General features: G+C 36.5%; 1 protein-coding gene across 1 annotated transcript; it reads left to right on the plus strand.

Annotated features, from left to right (window-relative positions):
- Positions 1-2,952: 2,952 nt before the first annotated feature.
- LOC130071880 (natural killer cell receptor 2B4-like) lies at positions 2,953-11,710 on the plus strand. The gene is made up of 4 exons (XM_056236799.1): positions 2,953-3,189; positions 3,412-3,729; positions 11,074-11,358; positions 11,497-11,710. The coding sequence occupies exons 1-4, from the start codon at positions 3,141-3,143 to the stop codon at positions 11,619-11,621; spliced, it is 777 nt and encodes a 258-aa protein (XP_056092774.1). The 5' UTR covers positions 2,953-3,140; the 3' UTR covers positions 11,622-11,710.
- Positions 11,711-14,371: the final 2,661 nt, after the last annotated feature.

Below are 14,371 nucleotides of genomic sequence, written 5' to 3' on the forward strand. Positions count from 1 at the left end.
GTTCATTGTCATGCTCCAAAATAATTACATTTCTTAATTTCTTAAGAAATGCTATTATTTTATATAAAAAAAAAAGAGAATAATTGTCTTTTATGGACAAAATATTTTAGTTTGTGTTTGATCATTTTTTGATTAGATCAGATAACATTTTAAGCTGTCATATGGTCATGTGGACGGTTGCAATGTGTCCCTTACATGTTACAACATGTCCCACCTATGGGGCATGTTGTCACATTTCACTTCCATTCTTTAGGCGTAAATAATGAAAGAAGTACAAGACAACATTTGTACCGGACATGTGTGAAATTAATTTGAAAAAAATATATAATAATAATACTCTGAACCCTAAGTAGATTTACACTAACGGAGAAAGTCAAAAATAGGTTGTGCCCCGCTCTCCCCTAATTCTAAATCATGGCCTTCTGTGACTCTACAAAATACACAGATCAGAGCAGAAGACAAAGGGAAACTAAAATACATCTACTGATTTTATAAATATCTGTCTAGACTCGCTGCTACAATAATTCAGACACACTATACATAGAAATAAATTCTCTTACCGATTTATGTCTTTTGTAGAATGTCGGATCAGCGTAAGTGATCTCTCTATCCTGGGTCTGAACTGTTTCATAATTACAGAAACAAAAACACTCAATGAAATGATGTTTGAGCACTGCTTTACATTATTTTAATATATATATATATATATATATATATATATATATATATAATACTTGCCTTCTCTGTTTGTTTTTCTGTGTTTCCTGCAGATGCAGAAGATCCCGACTGCAGTAACAATCATCAGAGATCCAGCAGCAGCAGAAGAGATCAACACTGTCAGAGACACTGAGTCTAGAGGACCTGAAGGAGAGAGTCATTAGTGTGAGTGAATGTGTACATAAACACAAAATATCAAAACAGATGTACCTGAACATGGCCCACAGAGTTGAGTGTTGAGATGTGTGGTCTGGTTGCTGATGGTATTGTTGAGCACACAGCTGTAGGAATCATCCAGACACTGAATCTCCAGAGGTAGAGAGAGACTGATGCTGAGATCACACACACTGATGCTGGACAATACACTCATTCCTGCGTACCAGGAGAGAGTCACATCACTCACATTCAACACTGATGAACACACCAGTGAACAATTTGATAATGAAGATGGTGATTTTTTTGAAGAATGGCTGATGACAGGAACAGGCAGAAGAGCTTGAAAACAGAATAAATATAATTAACACCAAGTCAGAGAGAGGTTTTATTTGTCAAACCCCTCTCTCAACATTATTAAAGGATTCATGTTTAAAAATGCAATTGAAGTATTAGTGTCACACAAAAATTATTACATTAAAATGTAGCCTATTGTAAAATTATATACTTGTAAAATATAATTTCCTTTACAAGATCAAGCACAATATATAATTTTAGATGTGGTGGAAATCATCATGACTATCAGAAAACAGATAAAAATGACAATTCTCTTGTGATAATGTGCACTGTTGTGCAGTTTTATAGAGCTATTTTTATTTTCAAGAACAAATACAACTCTTTGTACAAACACAGACTAGATTTTCATTGGATATTGTTAGTATAGTAATTATGTGTTTTAACTCACCATAGACGGTAAGCTTGAATGTGTTGAGCGGTGTCTTTGATCTGCTGCTGGTTACTCTATAAAGTCCAGAGTCTGTGGTTCTGATGTTCATGATGGTCAGAGATGCAGTCTTCTCATCCAGCTTCAGTCTGTCTCTGAATCTCTCATCAGGAAAATCTGTCTTATAGTTATTTTCTTTGATTTTAGCTATGAGACTGTTGTTGTGTCCAGTTCTCCACATTATCAGATCATCTGTCTGTATTTCAGTATCAGAGTTTAGAGTGACAGATTCTCCCTCAGTCACTGACACTGACTTCACTTCATCAACACCAAACACTCCTGAACAACAAATAAAAGGTTACATTTAAAAAAAAAAATGTTTTATTCATTATACTCATTTATACTCATTGAAAGGGACTGCAGCATGAAAACAAAAGTATTTTAGTAAATTGGTTTGATACAGCTGGAAAATATAGGAGGCAAAATGAAATAATAAATGGAAATAATAAATAACTGAATTATGTTTTTCAACAAATTACAATATAAACAGAAGCGAAGACATAAAAATACTTACCAGTCGGACTCCAGCACAAAAATATGAAAATAAACATTTTCTTCAACAGTTTGCAAAACAGTTTACAACAGAACTGTGATAATAACCGGGTCCTGACACGGGTCTCAAAAATGTTGAACGCTTTGTAACAAAGTGAATGAAGCTGCTGGACTAGAGAAGTGGTTTAATGGAACTGTCAGTGTGAATAAACTCCTCCCTTCAGAAAGTATTTATATGACTTCTCACAATGACACTGTTTGATCTACAATAAGAAGAATGTGAAGAACAGAACTCATTAAAAAAAGCACAATTATATTATTATATTATAAATAATAAATTTTGCTTTTGAAAGTTAATCCATAGTGCTTTTATTTTGTTGGAAAAGTGCAAGGAGACCTTTAAGCTTTCCCTTTGATGAAAACTGATTTTCAGAAATAAAGTTTGTGTGGAATAGCATTTGCTGTGGTTCTGCTGTTGCTTGTTTTGAGCTATTTTCATTGAAGAGGCAACAGACAATATGTGTCTACAAAGTTTGATTTAGGCTACTATTAACTAATAAATCTGTTATAAAATCAAAATCACGTAACATTTACAATCATGCTGATAATCAGACAAAAATAGCACTCTGATATTGCTTAACTACATCACTTTATCATAAAATCAGTAACTCATTATTGTGGGATTTTTGCCCCCATAACTTTAATTGAATGTTTCAATCAAGAAACGAATGAATGAAATAATAAATTAATTCCATTTTGAGGAAGAAAATGATGTATAAATGTATAATCAGTATCAACTGTTAAACTTAAATAATTACTGAAAAAGGTCCGTCCGTGTGGGCGGTGCTACTGGAGGAGTTTATTCACACTGACTGCAGTTTCACTAAACCACTTTACAACAGACCTGCAACACGTTTGACTTTTTCAAGAGTGCCAGGACTGATTATTATAATTTCTGTTGTGTAAAACCACTTAGAGAACTATACTGAAGAAAATGTTTGATTTGTTTATTTTCTTCTGTTTGTTCTCCTGGAGTCTGGCTGGTAAGTATTTTTATGCCTTCAGTTCTCTTTATCGTTTGTTTGCCTGCACATTATTCTTTCCATCATTAATTTTGCCTATTTAATGTATTTAATGTATAATATTTTTTAAATGTATCAGAATAAACCTACTCAACTACTACTGTGCAGAATGAAATTGTTTAAAAATGAAAAAAATCTGTTAAACCTCCAAATTCTGAGTGAATATTTCTGTTTGTTGTTCAGGAGTGTTTGGTGTTGATGAAGTGAAGTCAGTGTCAGTGACTGAGGGAGAATCTGTCACTCTAAACTCTGATACTGAAATACAGACAGATGATATGATAATGTGGAGAACTGTACACAACAACAGTCTCATAGCTAAAATCAATGGAAAGGACAAGAAGACAGATTTTCCTGATGAGAGACTCAGAGACAGACTGAAGCTGGATGAGAAGACTGCATCTCTGACCATCATGAACATCAGAACCACAGACTCTGGACTTTATAGAGTAACCAGCAGCAGATCAAAGACACCGCTCAACATGTTCAATCTTACCGTCTATGGTGAGTAGAGAATTACTACCCTGTTTATATGCTGTATACTTTGTGTGTATGTGTGTGTTATGAATGTTGTATTATATTAATATTAATATATATATATTTAATTTATACAAAGAAGACTGCACTGTTTTACATTTAATTACTTTATTCAGTTTCTGTATATTTCCTACCTGAATATTACGTTTACACCTACCTAAACAACAGCACTGTTTACATTATGTAGGTAAAAAATAATAATAATATGATACTGTAATGTTGAATGGCTATAATTAATGGCTAAAAATGAGGCAAAAGACATTTGTATAATTAGACTCATAAGTAGGCCTATCAGTATTGGTAGTGGTGATACTGGCCTTCATTCATAATACATAGCAAAAAGATGCCATTAAACAAATTTTTTTAAGTTATGTTGTTTGTTAATTAATTTGGAGATTCAATGTGAAATTATCATAATATGAAAATATTTTAAAAATCATGTTAAGTACTAACAGGTCTTGGATTTTTTTTTTTTTTTTTTTTTTTCTGGTGATCTCAAGATAACAAAAGTTATTTTCTTACGACGTAACCTAACTGTATCACGAGGAAATCTTGCGCCTTCTGAATGTGTAGGCCTATATCATGTTATGGTCTTTGAAATCTCATAAATGTACCAATTGCTTGCAGCAGAGATGGACAAAGATATAGAGTCAGTCAGATCAGAGCATTCACAGCGCACGCAGAGGTGGCGCGGCAGCGTATCGCAGAGCAGAAGCGACAGTGCCACGATCCTTTCGGCGCCTATCAATATGCTTGTTTGAAAAGGGCGTCCTCAAGATGGCTTCGGTGTAGGTTACGTTTTCTCAGGTTACGGTTTCTCTAGGTTACGAATTTTGAGCAAAACTGGATCCCCCCCCCCCCCCCCCCATCAAAAATACTGTGTTGCGCACAGGCTGGGCCTATGCACGCCGTCTCACGATAATTGTACAATTTCTCTCTCTATCTCACCGCGATCGTGTCTGGGCTGATGCAAGAAGATCAGAAGTGCTCAAACAGAAGAAGATTAGGATCTCAGATGACCTATGGACGAAGAAAAGCCCGGGACAAGCTGTGGCCTTTGGTGGAGAAAGCCTGAAAGGAGGGTCGCCGTGCTGGCTTCAGGGGTCCAATTGATATCGTAAATGGAAGAAGGATTTCTGTTGATAATGTCTGATTTTTGTAGGATGCTGGAGGTTAAACGCTTTATGCCAGGGATGTTCACTGCCATTTTGACTGAAGAACTTTTGATTGGCAAAATAGTTGTACTGACATTGGCAAAAAGCCTAAACCATTATCGAGGGGTATGGATAAGTTTAATCAGAATCAGAATCAGAAAGAGCTTTATTGCCAAGTGTGCTTGCACACACAAGGAATTTGTTTTTGTGCTGAGGCTTCCAGTGGACATATACAAATACAAATACAACAAGAAACATGAAACATAATACTACAAATTATAAGAATAAAGAATAAAAATATAAATATATGAGAATAAAAGTATCACAGTTGGGTTTAGTCAGAACATTTCCAGATTTACGGATTATGAAAATATTTACAGTGTTTTGAATATTATAAATAAATAAATCTACATATAAGTATCACCTGAGTTGTAGGATATTGCACTAAACAGTGGGAGTATTGCACTTAAAGGCATATGCCTTGGGAGGTGTGTTAACTGTTCAGGAGGGAAATGGCCTGTGGGAAGAAACTGTTCCTGTGCCGAGATGTTCTTGTGGCCAGTGATCTGAGTCGACGTCTTGACGGTAACAGTTCAAACTGGTGGTGTCCAGGGTGAGTGGAGTCTGTGATGATTTTACCTGCTCTCTTCCTCGCTCTGGAAGAGTACAGGTCCTGGAGGGATGGCAGGGGGGCACCAATGATCCTCTCCGCAGTCCGGACTGTCCGAGTCTCCTGATGTCTGAAGGCTTTATTTTTATTTTTTACGTCACAGAAAAGATATGTTTTTTTTTCAAGAAACACATTCTTGTTTTAAAGATTAAACCTATTGGCGCAATAATGGGGAGGTAAGGTCTTATTTTGTCGTGGTACTATAATCACTCCACTGGAGTTTTGATTTTTATTTGATCATAATTTTAGCGGCTCCATTCTGCAGTCTTTTTCTTCTGCCGACGGTACAGTAGATGGATTGCTGTCATTCTTCTGGGGGATTTTTTCTTTATCTTGGCTATGGTTATTTTAATAATCATACACAAAATAGCTTATTTTTTCAGGATCTGACTTCTGAAATTCTTGATTCAAAATGTAAATAGGCCTATCCATCTGCTGCAGTAATATAGTTGGAGGATATTTTAATGAAGCTCCTGACCTATGTCTGGATATAGATATCCCCCACAATTTTGTTTCCAGTTTTAATTCACGGCTCTATTTTTCTTCATTTAAACCACAGTTTTCTGATAGCATTTTTGAGAGGGTTCAAGCATTCACACTTGTGAGATGGATTTGACTTTGGAAGAGTTGGATGTGATTATGCAGAAAGTTCAGAAAGTTTATAGGAAGTTTTTAAAGACTGTGTGAAAGGTGAATTGACTTAGTCCATGAAGCAGGGCTTGATGACTTGAATCCCAAAACCTAACAAAGATTCTTCATATTTAGATAATTGGCACCCAATTACTTTTCTTAATTTGGATTATAAATTGTTTCTTCCCTTTACGCAAATAGATTAAAAACCATGCTTAGAAGAAATTGTCTCAGTTTCCCAATCTGGCTTTATGAAAGGTATAGCAAATAATATTTGGCTTGTTTTAGATATTTTAGATTATATGGAATTGATCAACGATAATGCAATAATTTTATTTTTAGACTTTTATAAGGCCTTTGATACGGTTGAGCATGAGTTTATGTTTGAATCTTTGTGTAGATTTGGTTTTGTCTCTTCCTTTATTTAGACTTTTTACAAAGATGTACACCTTTGTAAATGTATCTTTGACACCAAATGTATCTTTGGTAAATGGTGTTTCTCCCCGGTTTATGATTATTAGGGGCAAAAGACAAGGGTGTCATTTTTCGCCATTTTTGTTTTTATTGATCACAGAGTTTCTCAATATTTTTATTACTCGCTGGGTAGATGTTCTGGGTATTGTAGAATCTGAACACACTTTTCTAATTAGTCAACTGACGGATGACACCTGTATGTTTTTAAAAGATAAGAAACAGGTTCCTGTTATTTTGGTGTCTTTAAAATCATTTTCTAATGCTTCTGGTCTCACAGTCAATTGAAATAAAAGTGAAATTATACCTGTTATACAAGTAAATCACCCGCGGATAGAATTTTAGATACTTTTTCACAACGGACAAAAAAATAAAGATTCTCTTCGGGCTTCAAAGAAATTTAATATCTATGGTCGTGTATTGATATCTAAAGCTGAAGGCATTTCTAGGATTGTTTACTCAGCTTTGTCCTTATTTATTAACCCGAAAAACCTGCTCATCTATAGACTAGTTTTATACATACTATTTAAATTCTTGTGGAAAAATAAAACTTGTTGTCATTGTAAACTGTTATTGTGATTGTCAACTGTTAGCCATTGTCAACCATGTTACTGTCATTGTCAACTGTTACTGTGATTGTCAACTGTTACTTGACAATATGTTAAAAGGAAGACTAATCAGAAATACTTTGGAGGGAGGTGTGAATGCTTTGGACTTCAGTACTCTCAATCAGCTTTTCAAGATCAGCTGGATTAAATGCTGCCTGAATGCTGATCCTAATTTTTTTTTGTTTTTACATACTCAAATTCATCTTTGAAAAATGTGGGGGGTTACATTTTTTATTGTCTTGCGATTTTAAATGCAACAAACTTCTGGTTAAGCTTGCAAATTTTCTTAAGCAAGCCTTGGAGGCCTGTAAGCTTGCCTTTTGCCACAATTTTCCCCCTCATAGGAGTATTATATGGAACAATCAGAATGTCCTGCGTGGAAAAAAATCTATCTTTATTAAGAATTGGGTTGACAAAGGTGTAATTTTTGTTTGGAATTTTAAAGAAGCATGACAGCTTTTATTCCTGCACTGCATTTATTGACATCGTTGGAGTGGATTCCTCACCTAAAGTTTATGTCTGGGTTACTAATTTTATTTCACCTAAACTTTAGCATATGGTTAGGTCATACTGTAGTTACAGAGTATCAGTCTGTGAAATGCCCCAATTATCCATTGGAGGATTGGAGCTTTCCATTGTCAAATGTAACAATTTTTGGATTAGAAGATTCCTTATTAGGAAAGTCAGCTGTCCGCACCATTAGCATCTCTTTTAAAAAAGACCAAAGAGTTTCGATATTTCTTTGATTATTACGCAGGAATGAGAGTATAGTTCCAAGGCATATCGGCCTAGAAAATCACAAATTTTAATTTGCCGTCGGTCTTAGTACACGATGTAACTACAGACGAGTCAAGGTGTAAATAGGAAAAATATCAAAACTCTTTGGTCATTTTTTTGATAGAGATGCTAACGGCCTAATCAGATTCAATGATCTATGCTAAGCTATGCTAAAAGTGCTACAGTAAAACTGTTTAACTCTAGGGGAGTTGGAAATTGAGCCTATTTCCAAAAAAAGTGCAGTGTTCCTTTAAAGTGTTGTGCTTTCATCATTTTCATGCAACCTACTTTGGGCTGTGGTCAAATACACACTAAAATATAACGAGTATTCTCATAACCACAGTTAGTTACATCTAACGTGCAGATAAACAGTTGGGAAAGGAATTGAATGCGTGTCAGTTTATTAGATCTGTGCATTCAGTCTTAAAGTGACAGCAGCCTAATAAACCTGCAGCTGTCTGTGCCAATAATGTTGCCATTAATGTCAAACAACAAAAGGAAAATCCCTTACTTCTAAAAGGTCTGCACAATCGGCCCAATGAAGGTTTCCTGTCTTTTCAGTGTGGCAAAGTATTTTAACTTCAATTTACTTTTATCAGACTCCATTTTATCACGACCTCACATTTAGGTTAGAATGCCAATTGATTATTGGTCATTTGTATAATAGTTTAACTACACATTTGATTATTCTGTTTAACTCTTTGCTCTTATTGTTCTCGTTCATTCAGTTACCAATGTCACTTAGGGTCTCACGAAGGACGTTCTTTTTTACGCGGATCCCACGTCACAAACTCGCCAATCCGATCATTACTGTGCGTTCACACCGGACGCGAATAGCGCGTCAAATTCGCGTCTACCGCGTCTAGTTTGACGCTTGACCACTTTGTGTTAATTCGCGTGTCAAAAGTGAAACTGACGCGCGTAAAACAAAAGTTTGAAGCGAAATTTACGCGCGTCACGCGCGTCAGAATCGAAACCCGTTGGCGGCCATCTTTTTTATGTTGATCGAGCATTCATCGAGAGAGTCACCGCTCTGTATTTGCTCTGGAGAGCAGAACGGCGGCGTAGGGGTAATCGTCGCCGTATTTGTGTCCACCAGACCCTTCGAAGGCGAACCCAGTGTGGCGAGTTTCACCATTGGCTCGCTCCAGGAGCTGCGCCTGGATGACAGCGGCTTTCAGCGTTACTTCCGCCTGTCCCGCGCCCAGCTTGATGACCTGTTGTCCCGCATTGGAGCGAGGATCACCCTCGCCCTCATCCACCTAATCTGTCATTTATTTTTGTTTTGATGATGAATGGAGCCAGCCTCCAAAAGTGATTAATCTGTCCTGTGATTTTTCTCTCCGTCTCTCACACAACACTGTCCAGACACGAATTTATGCAGTATGTTGGTTGTCTTTACATTATAATAATATTTCATATAATCTAGATATTGAATAAATAGCATTCAATACAAAATGAATGTCTCATATATTGAAATCAAGTTTTATGTGATAAAATATTTGCTTTGTTGTGCATTAGAACCACAGTCATATTACAAAATAATTTATTGAAGCATCCAGATACTTCACCACGTGACACGAACCACGAACTTGACGCGCGAATGAGGCGAATTCGCGTCTACCGCGCCGCGCTCTACGCCTCATTTGCGCCGCAGGAATTTTTTACGCGCATAACGCGTCTTTGCATTGACTTAACATTGAAATCACTCGCACCTGACGCGCTATTCGCGTCCGGTGTGAACGCACCATTAGTCAGAGGTTGAGGCTAATAGCATTTAATAGGTCACCCATTCTTACGTCACCGGCGGGCCCATAGCCATTACATATTTAAAACAGTAATATCCTATACTAAACCTAAACTAATCTTGACAAACTATGTATCATTTGAAAGCTTACTATCTTTAGTTTTCATATTCGGTGGCTGATTTTCAAAATAAATTACAGAGGAGCCATAATTTATCAATTTGCAACAATAATATTTTCATACTCCTGAGGCATGTTCAGACCTTTATTTTGAAATAGTAATGAACATGAAAAATCATGAAAGAATGGTAGAAACCTATGTTTGTTTTCATGCCAAGAGTTCAAAAGATAACATCCATTCATTTTTTTTTTTTTAGAAAAAAAGGTCTTAAAATGTTTTAAATAAAAAAAAAAAAAAAATAGATTCACCATTTGTGATGTGGTAGCGAGATATAACACGCATACATGTTCTTTTTGTGTTTATTAGAGGTTGAATTCATATCCAAATCTGCCAAACTTCCCATACTACTTATGAATAGGATGTCTACTTCATAAATTGTATGAAAATTGTTGAAATAATGGTTCAAATCACTCAAACCACATATGGAAATTGTGTCGCCCTTATATGGGCAGTAATTGAGTCTGGTGTTCTCCTAGTGAAACAGTTTGGTACTGTGCCCAAACAAAATTTTTGAGATATCAACCTAAAATTTGAAACACAACTTGTTCAGATTTTTGGCTTTGATTTTCTTGCAGTTTTAGAGACCACCAGGTTTTGAAAATATCTATTTGATATAAAATATGAATAAATACATTTTAACATTGTAGATTTTCATAAACTCAAACTTCTGTAACTTTTTTTCTGTTTCACTTTCTTAATTTATTTCACTTCTACAATCTGCCAAATGTCTTCTTTAAAACAAGACCAATCTTACATCTATATCTATGCATTCTTGAATTATAACCATTTAAGTTCGGAATGTGCATTTTCATGACTATTCAATAAAAAGGGGGTGACACTTAAAGGGTTAAATAGTAGTTCCGTTTAGCCCCCTACAGTCACCTAAATAACAACTTAGTTATTCTGTCATTATACACAGATTCGTTTGAGCATTGTTGCATTCTTGTAATTCTTTAATAATTAACATTTTATAAAAAAAAATTGATAATTGAAATCAATGTTAAGTATCAATGATCCAACAAATATCACAGAACTCTTATTTACTGAATTAAATTTATTCTCCAATATTTTCCAGCTCGTCTGTCAGTTCCTGTCATCAGCAGAGACTGTTCCGTTCTCAGACTGTACCAGAATTGTTCACTGCTGTGTTCAGTGTTGAATGTGAGTCATGTGACTCTCTCCTGGTACAAAGGAATCAGTGTATTGTCCAGCATTAGTGTGTGTGATCTCAGCATCAGTCTCTCTCTACCTCTGGAGGTGGAATATCAGGATAACAACACATACAGCTGTGTGCTGAACAATCCCATCAGCAACCAGACCACACATCTGGACATCACTCAACTCTGCAAGACATGTTCAGGTTTGTCAGCAGACGTATTTTTTTTTTTACAAACTAAGTGAATCATATTTCTGTTATTAAAGAAAAGTTCTTTATTTCTTCTCTCTGAAGATCTATATCCACTGAATATCTTTATCCACTGTTGCGGTTTTACTGAAGCTGTGATCCGATTGGCTCTCTCCGCTCTGGTGGGCGTGGCTACTGTTGCTGTTCTGGTTTATGACGTCAGATCCAGAAGTCTTCAACAGAAGAAGAGAGAGCAAACACCATCAAACTCTGATTAATCAGATACTTAGGAAAGTGGAGATGTTCTTAAATGACTGTAGGCAATATATTAAAAGAAATCCTTTGAGTAAGTTGCATTCATGAATAAATGTCAATTAAGTGATTATCAATTAATTTTATCAAATCTAAACGCTCCTTTAAAAAAATATATATAGTGTATATTTTAGTTTTTTAATTTTTCACTTCTATTATGTTCGTCTAGGATTGAAAATAATCCAAGATATTTGGAATGAACAAAGACATGTGCTTTACTGTTTTCAACCCCCTCTTTCCCCAATGACCATTTGGAGTTGAGGGGCTGATAGTGATCAAGGCCTGTAGGCCAAGATGTGTACACTCCGGGGGTCAATGAATTGTCACACCTTTAGTATCGTAGGGAAGTTGTATTTATCTGATTGGTCAGCTTGAATGTCTCACATTTGGGTTTTAGTCAAATGGTCAGGGAAAGGATAAAAGAAGATTGTAACTGTTGCTCTGTCTCTTTTATGCTCTGCTCTTTTATGCTCTGGGTCTCTTTCTTGGGGTTCTCTCTCTTTACCTCCTCTTTTCTTTTCTCTCTCTCTCTCTCTCTCTCTCTCTCTCTCTCTCTCTCATATAAGTTATCATCATCTCATCTATTTTGTAACTATTTTAAGTGTAACAAACTTATTTTGTCATTAAACCTTTTCAATTACAAATAATGTGCTAACTAGTTTTGATTTGGTATTGACTTTGAAGTGCTACCTATTGCAATACAATATTGTCACTCTATATAGCAACGCTCTCCCACATATTAAGCTATTGTAACTGCGCTTATTTCTATCATTAGTATAAGTAGCAGTGGGTGGTAATAGACAAGAAATGTACAGTTTTCTACCATCATGCTAATAACGTTTCGGCAGTCTTGCAGCCTGAACTCCTGCAGGAAATCCACCCTTGGCTTCCCCTCGAGAGAACAAAAGGCTCTCCCATCTATAACAGCAAGATCCGAGACGCAGCACACAGTGCAGTTCACACCTCACTCTTACAGTCATCAGCTCCCCCTCTTCTCCTCCTCACTTAAAGCTCACTAAAAACCTATGCAATGAGTAAGTGTGTACAAAAGTAACTAGACATGTTTGGTATTATTTAAAGTGTCTCAGTGTGCCTGGTAAAATGGTCTCATTCTCCCAGCCATAATGAAAAGTTAAAATAAGTTATAAAATATGAGAAATGTGGTGTGTCCCTCAAATATGTTCCCTCCCTCAGATCCTCCATTCAAACTACCTCCTGTATGTAAAACAAGAATCCATTCAATTACACAATCTGATCTCACAGTTGTGAACCCCTTAATAGGGCACCAAAATCTAATTATAATAACAGACACCAGGTAAGCATACTGAATTATCTAGGGTTTAATTGTTCTCCCAAATAGAATTCCAAAACTGGATTCATATGTTCACGCAAGTTTGCGTCAGATTAGTGATGACTAGTATTTGGTATCAATTCAAGTGTACTTGGTTTGCAAAGACAAGTTATTTCCGTGTAGGACAACAAATGCTGTTTGATCAACCTAAATGTGGGTGTGTCTAATTATCTCTGTTTAAATTTAATGTCACTTTAGATAGGTGTACGTGGGAAACCACGACTTGGCCAATCCAAAACTATTATAAGATAAGTAATGTTGGTCAACTTGCACGACAACTTAAACCCTCCCTGGGACATGAGGTTTGATCTCCTTCTCGTCTATCTCCAGCTGCTGTGGTAAGTCAGTCATTTTTGCCTTTTAGAAGTGTTGAGCAAAAGATTGTTTGCACTTCACAAATAGACACATTTAAAGTACGGGTCGGAATACCTTTAGACCGGAACCGAAAAATCAAGAAGCCTCTCGCTGCAGCCTGCGGTGGACATCCAACCCAGCCCACATCCAAGTGTGATATCAGAAGCCACACCCATGTCCATAGGTCATGTCAATCACAGTACTGATTGCCTACACCAAACACTGATCCCTAAACATACCCATCACTCTAACCTAATGCCTAAAAACCCCTTTTAATCTAGAACCTACATACTGAACCCACCTAAAACCTTCCCTACCTATTAGACATGGGAGTGGCTTCTGACATCACACTTGGATGTGGGCGGGGTTGGATGTCCACCGCAGGCTGCAGCGAGCCCTACTTGGAGAAATCCGGTGGGGATAAGAATTAGACGGGAAACATGTCTTTCCAGGGAAAGCACAGCAGCAGGTTAGATGAGGAGATAATGGAGATTCTAGGCATGCAATTACGAAAGTTCCTTGTTCGGTTAAGCAACAAGGGACTAAATTTAAAGTGGAGCAACAACAAAATAATATCCTGGTATTCTGCTAAAGGGCGTGGAATTTAAATCAAAATAAAAATACAAGAAAATTCCCGCTGCAATTGTTTATTTGCTTCGTCGTAACAGCATCGAGATCAAAGAAATCAAAAGATAGCGATCTGACGAATTACAAAAGTTAAGAAAACAAGTAGCAACAAGGGTGGGCTAGACAGCGCGAAGAAATGGCCACAAAAATTGATCAAATTCAAAGAAAACTTCAAACCAACAGTAATTACATATCTGCTCTCGAAGATTGCTGCGATAAATCAGGTTTTCAGTAGCTGCAGCTAAACAAGCATCACTGGATGAAACCTCTGATCTAGAGACTCAAAATGATAGCTACGATGATGAAGCTGCGTTAGGATACAGGCCACAGAGAGAAACCCGTAACCAAGCTCTTGTGAACCTGTGGCCTGTAAGAACCAAACCT

The sequence above is a fragment of the Rhinichthys klamathensis genome, unplaced genomic scaffold (assembly GCF_029890125.1).
Source record: "Rhinichthys klamathensis goyatoka isolate OS25496 unplaced genomic scaffold, OSU_Roscu_1.1 h1tg000465l_1, whole genome shotgun sequence".
In the NCBI taxonomy this organism is placed as follows: domain Eukaryota; kingdom Metazoa; phylum Chordata; class Actinopteri; order Cypriniformes; family Leuciscidae; genus Rhinichthys; species Rhinichthys klamathensis.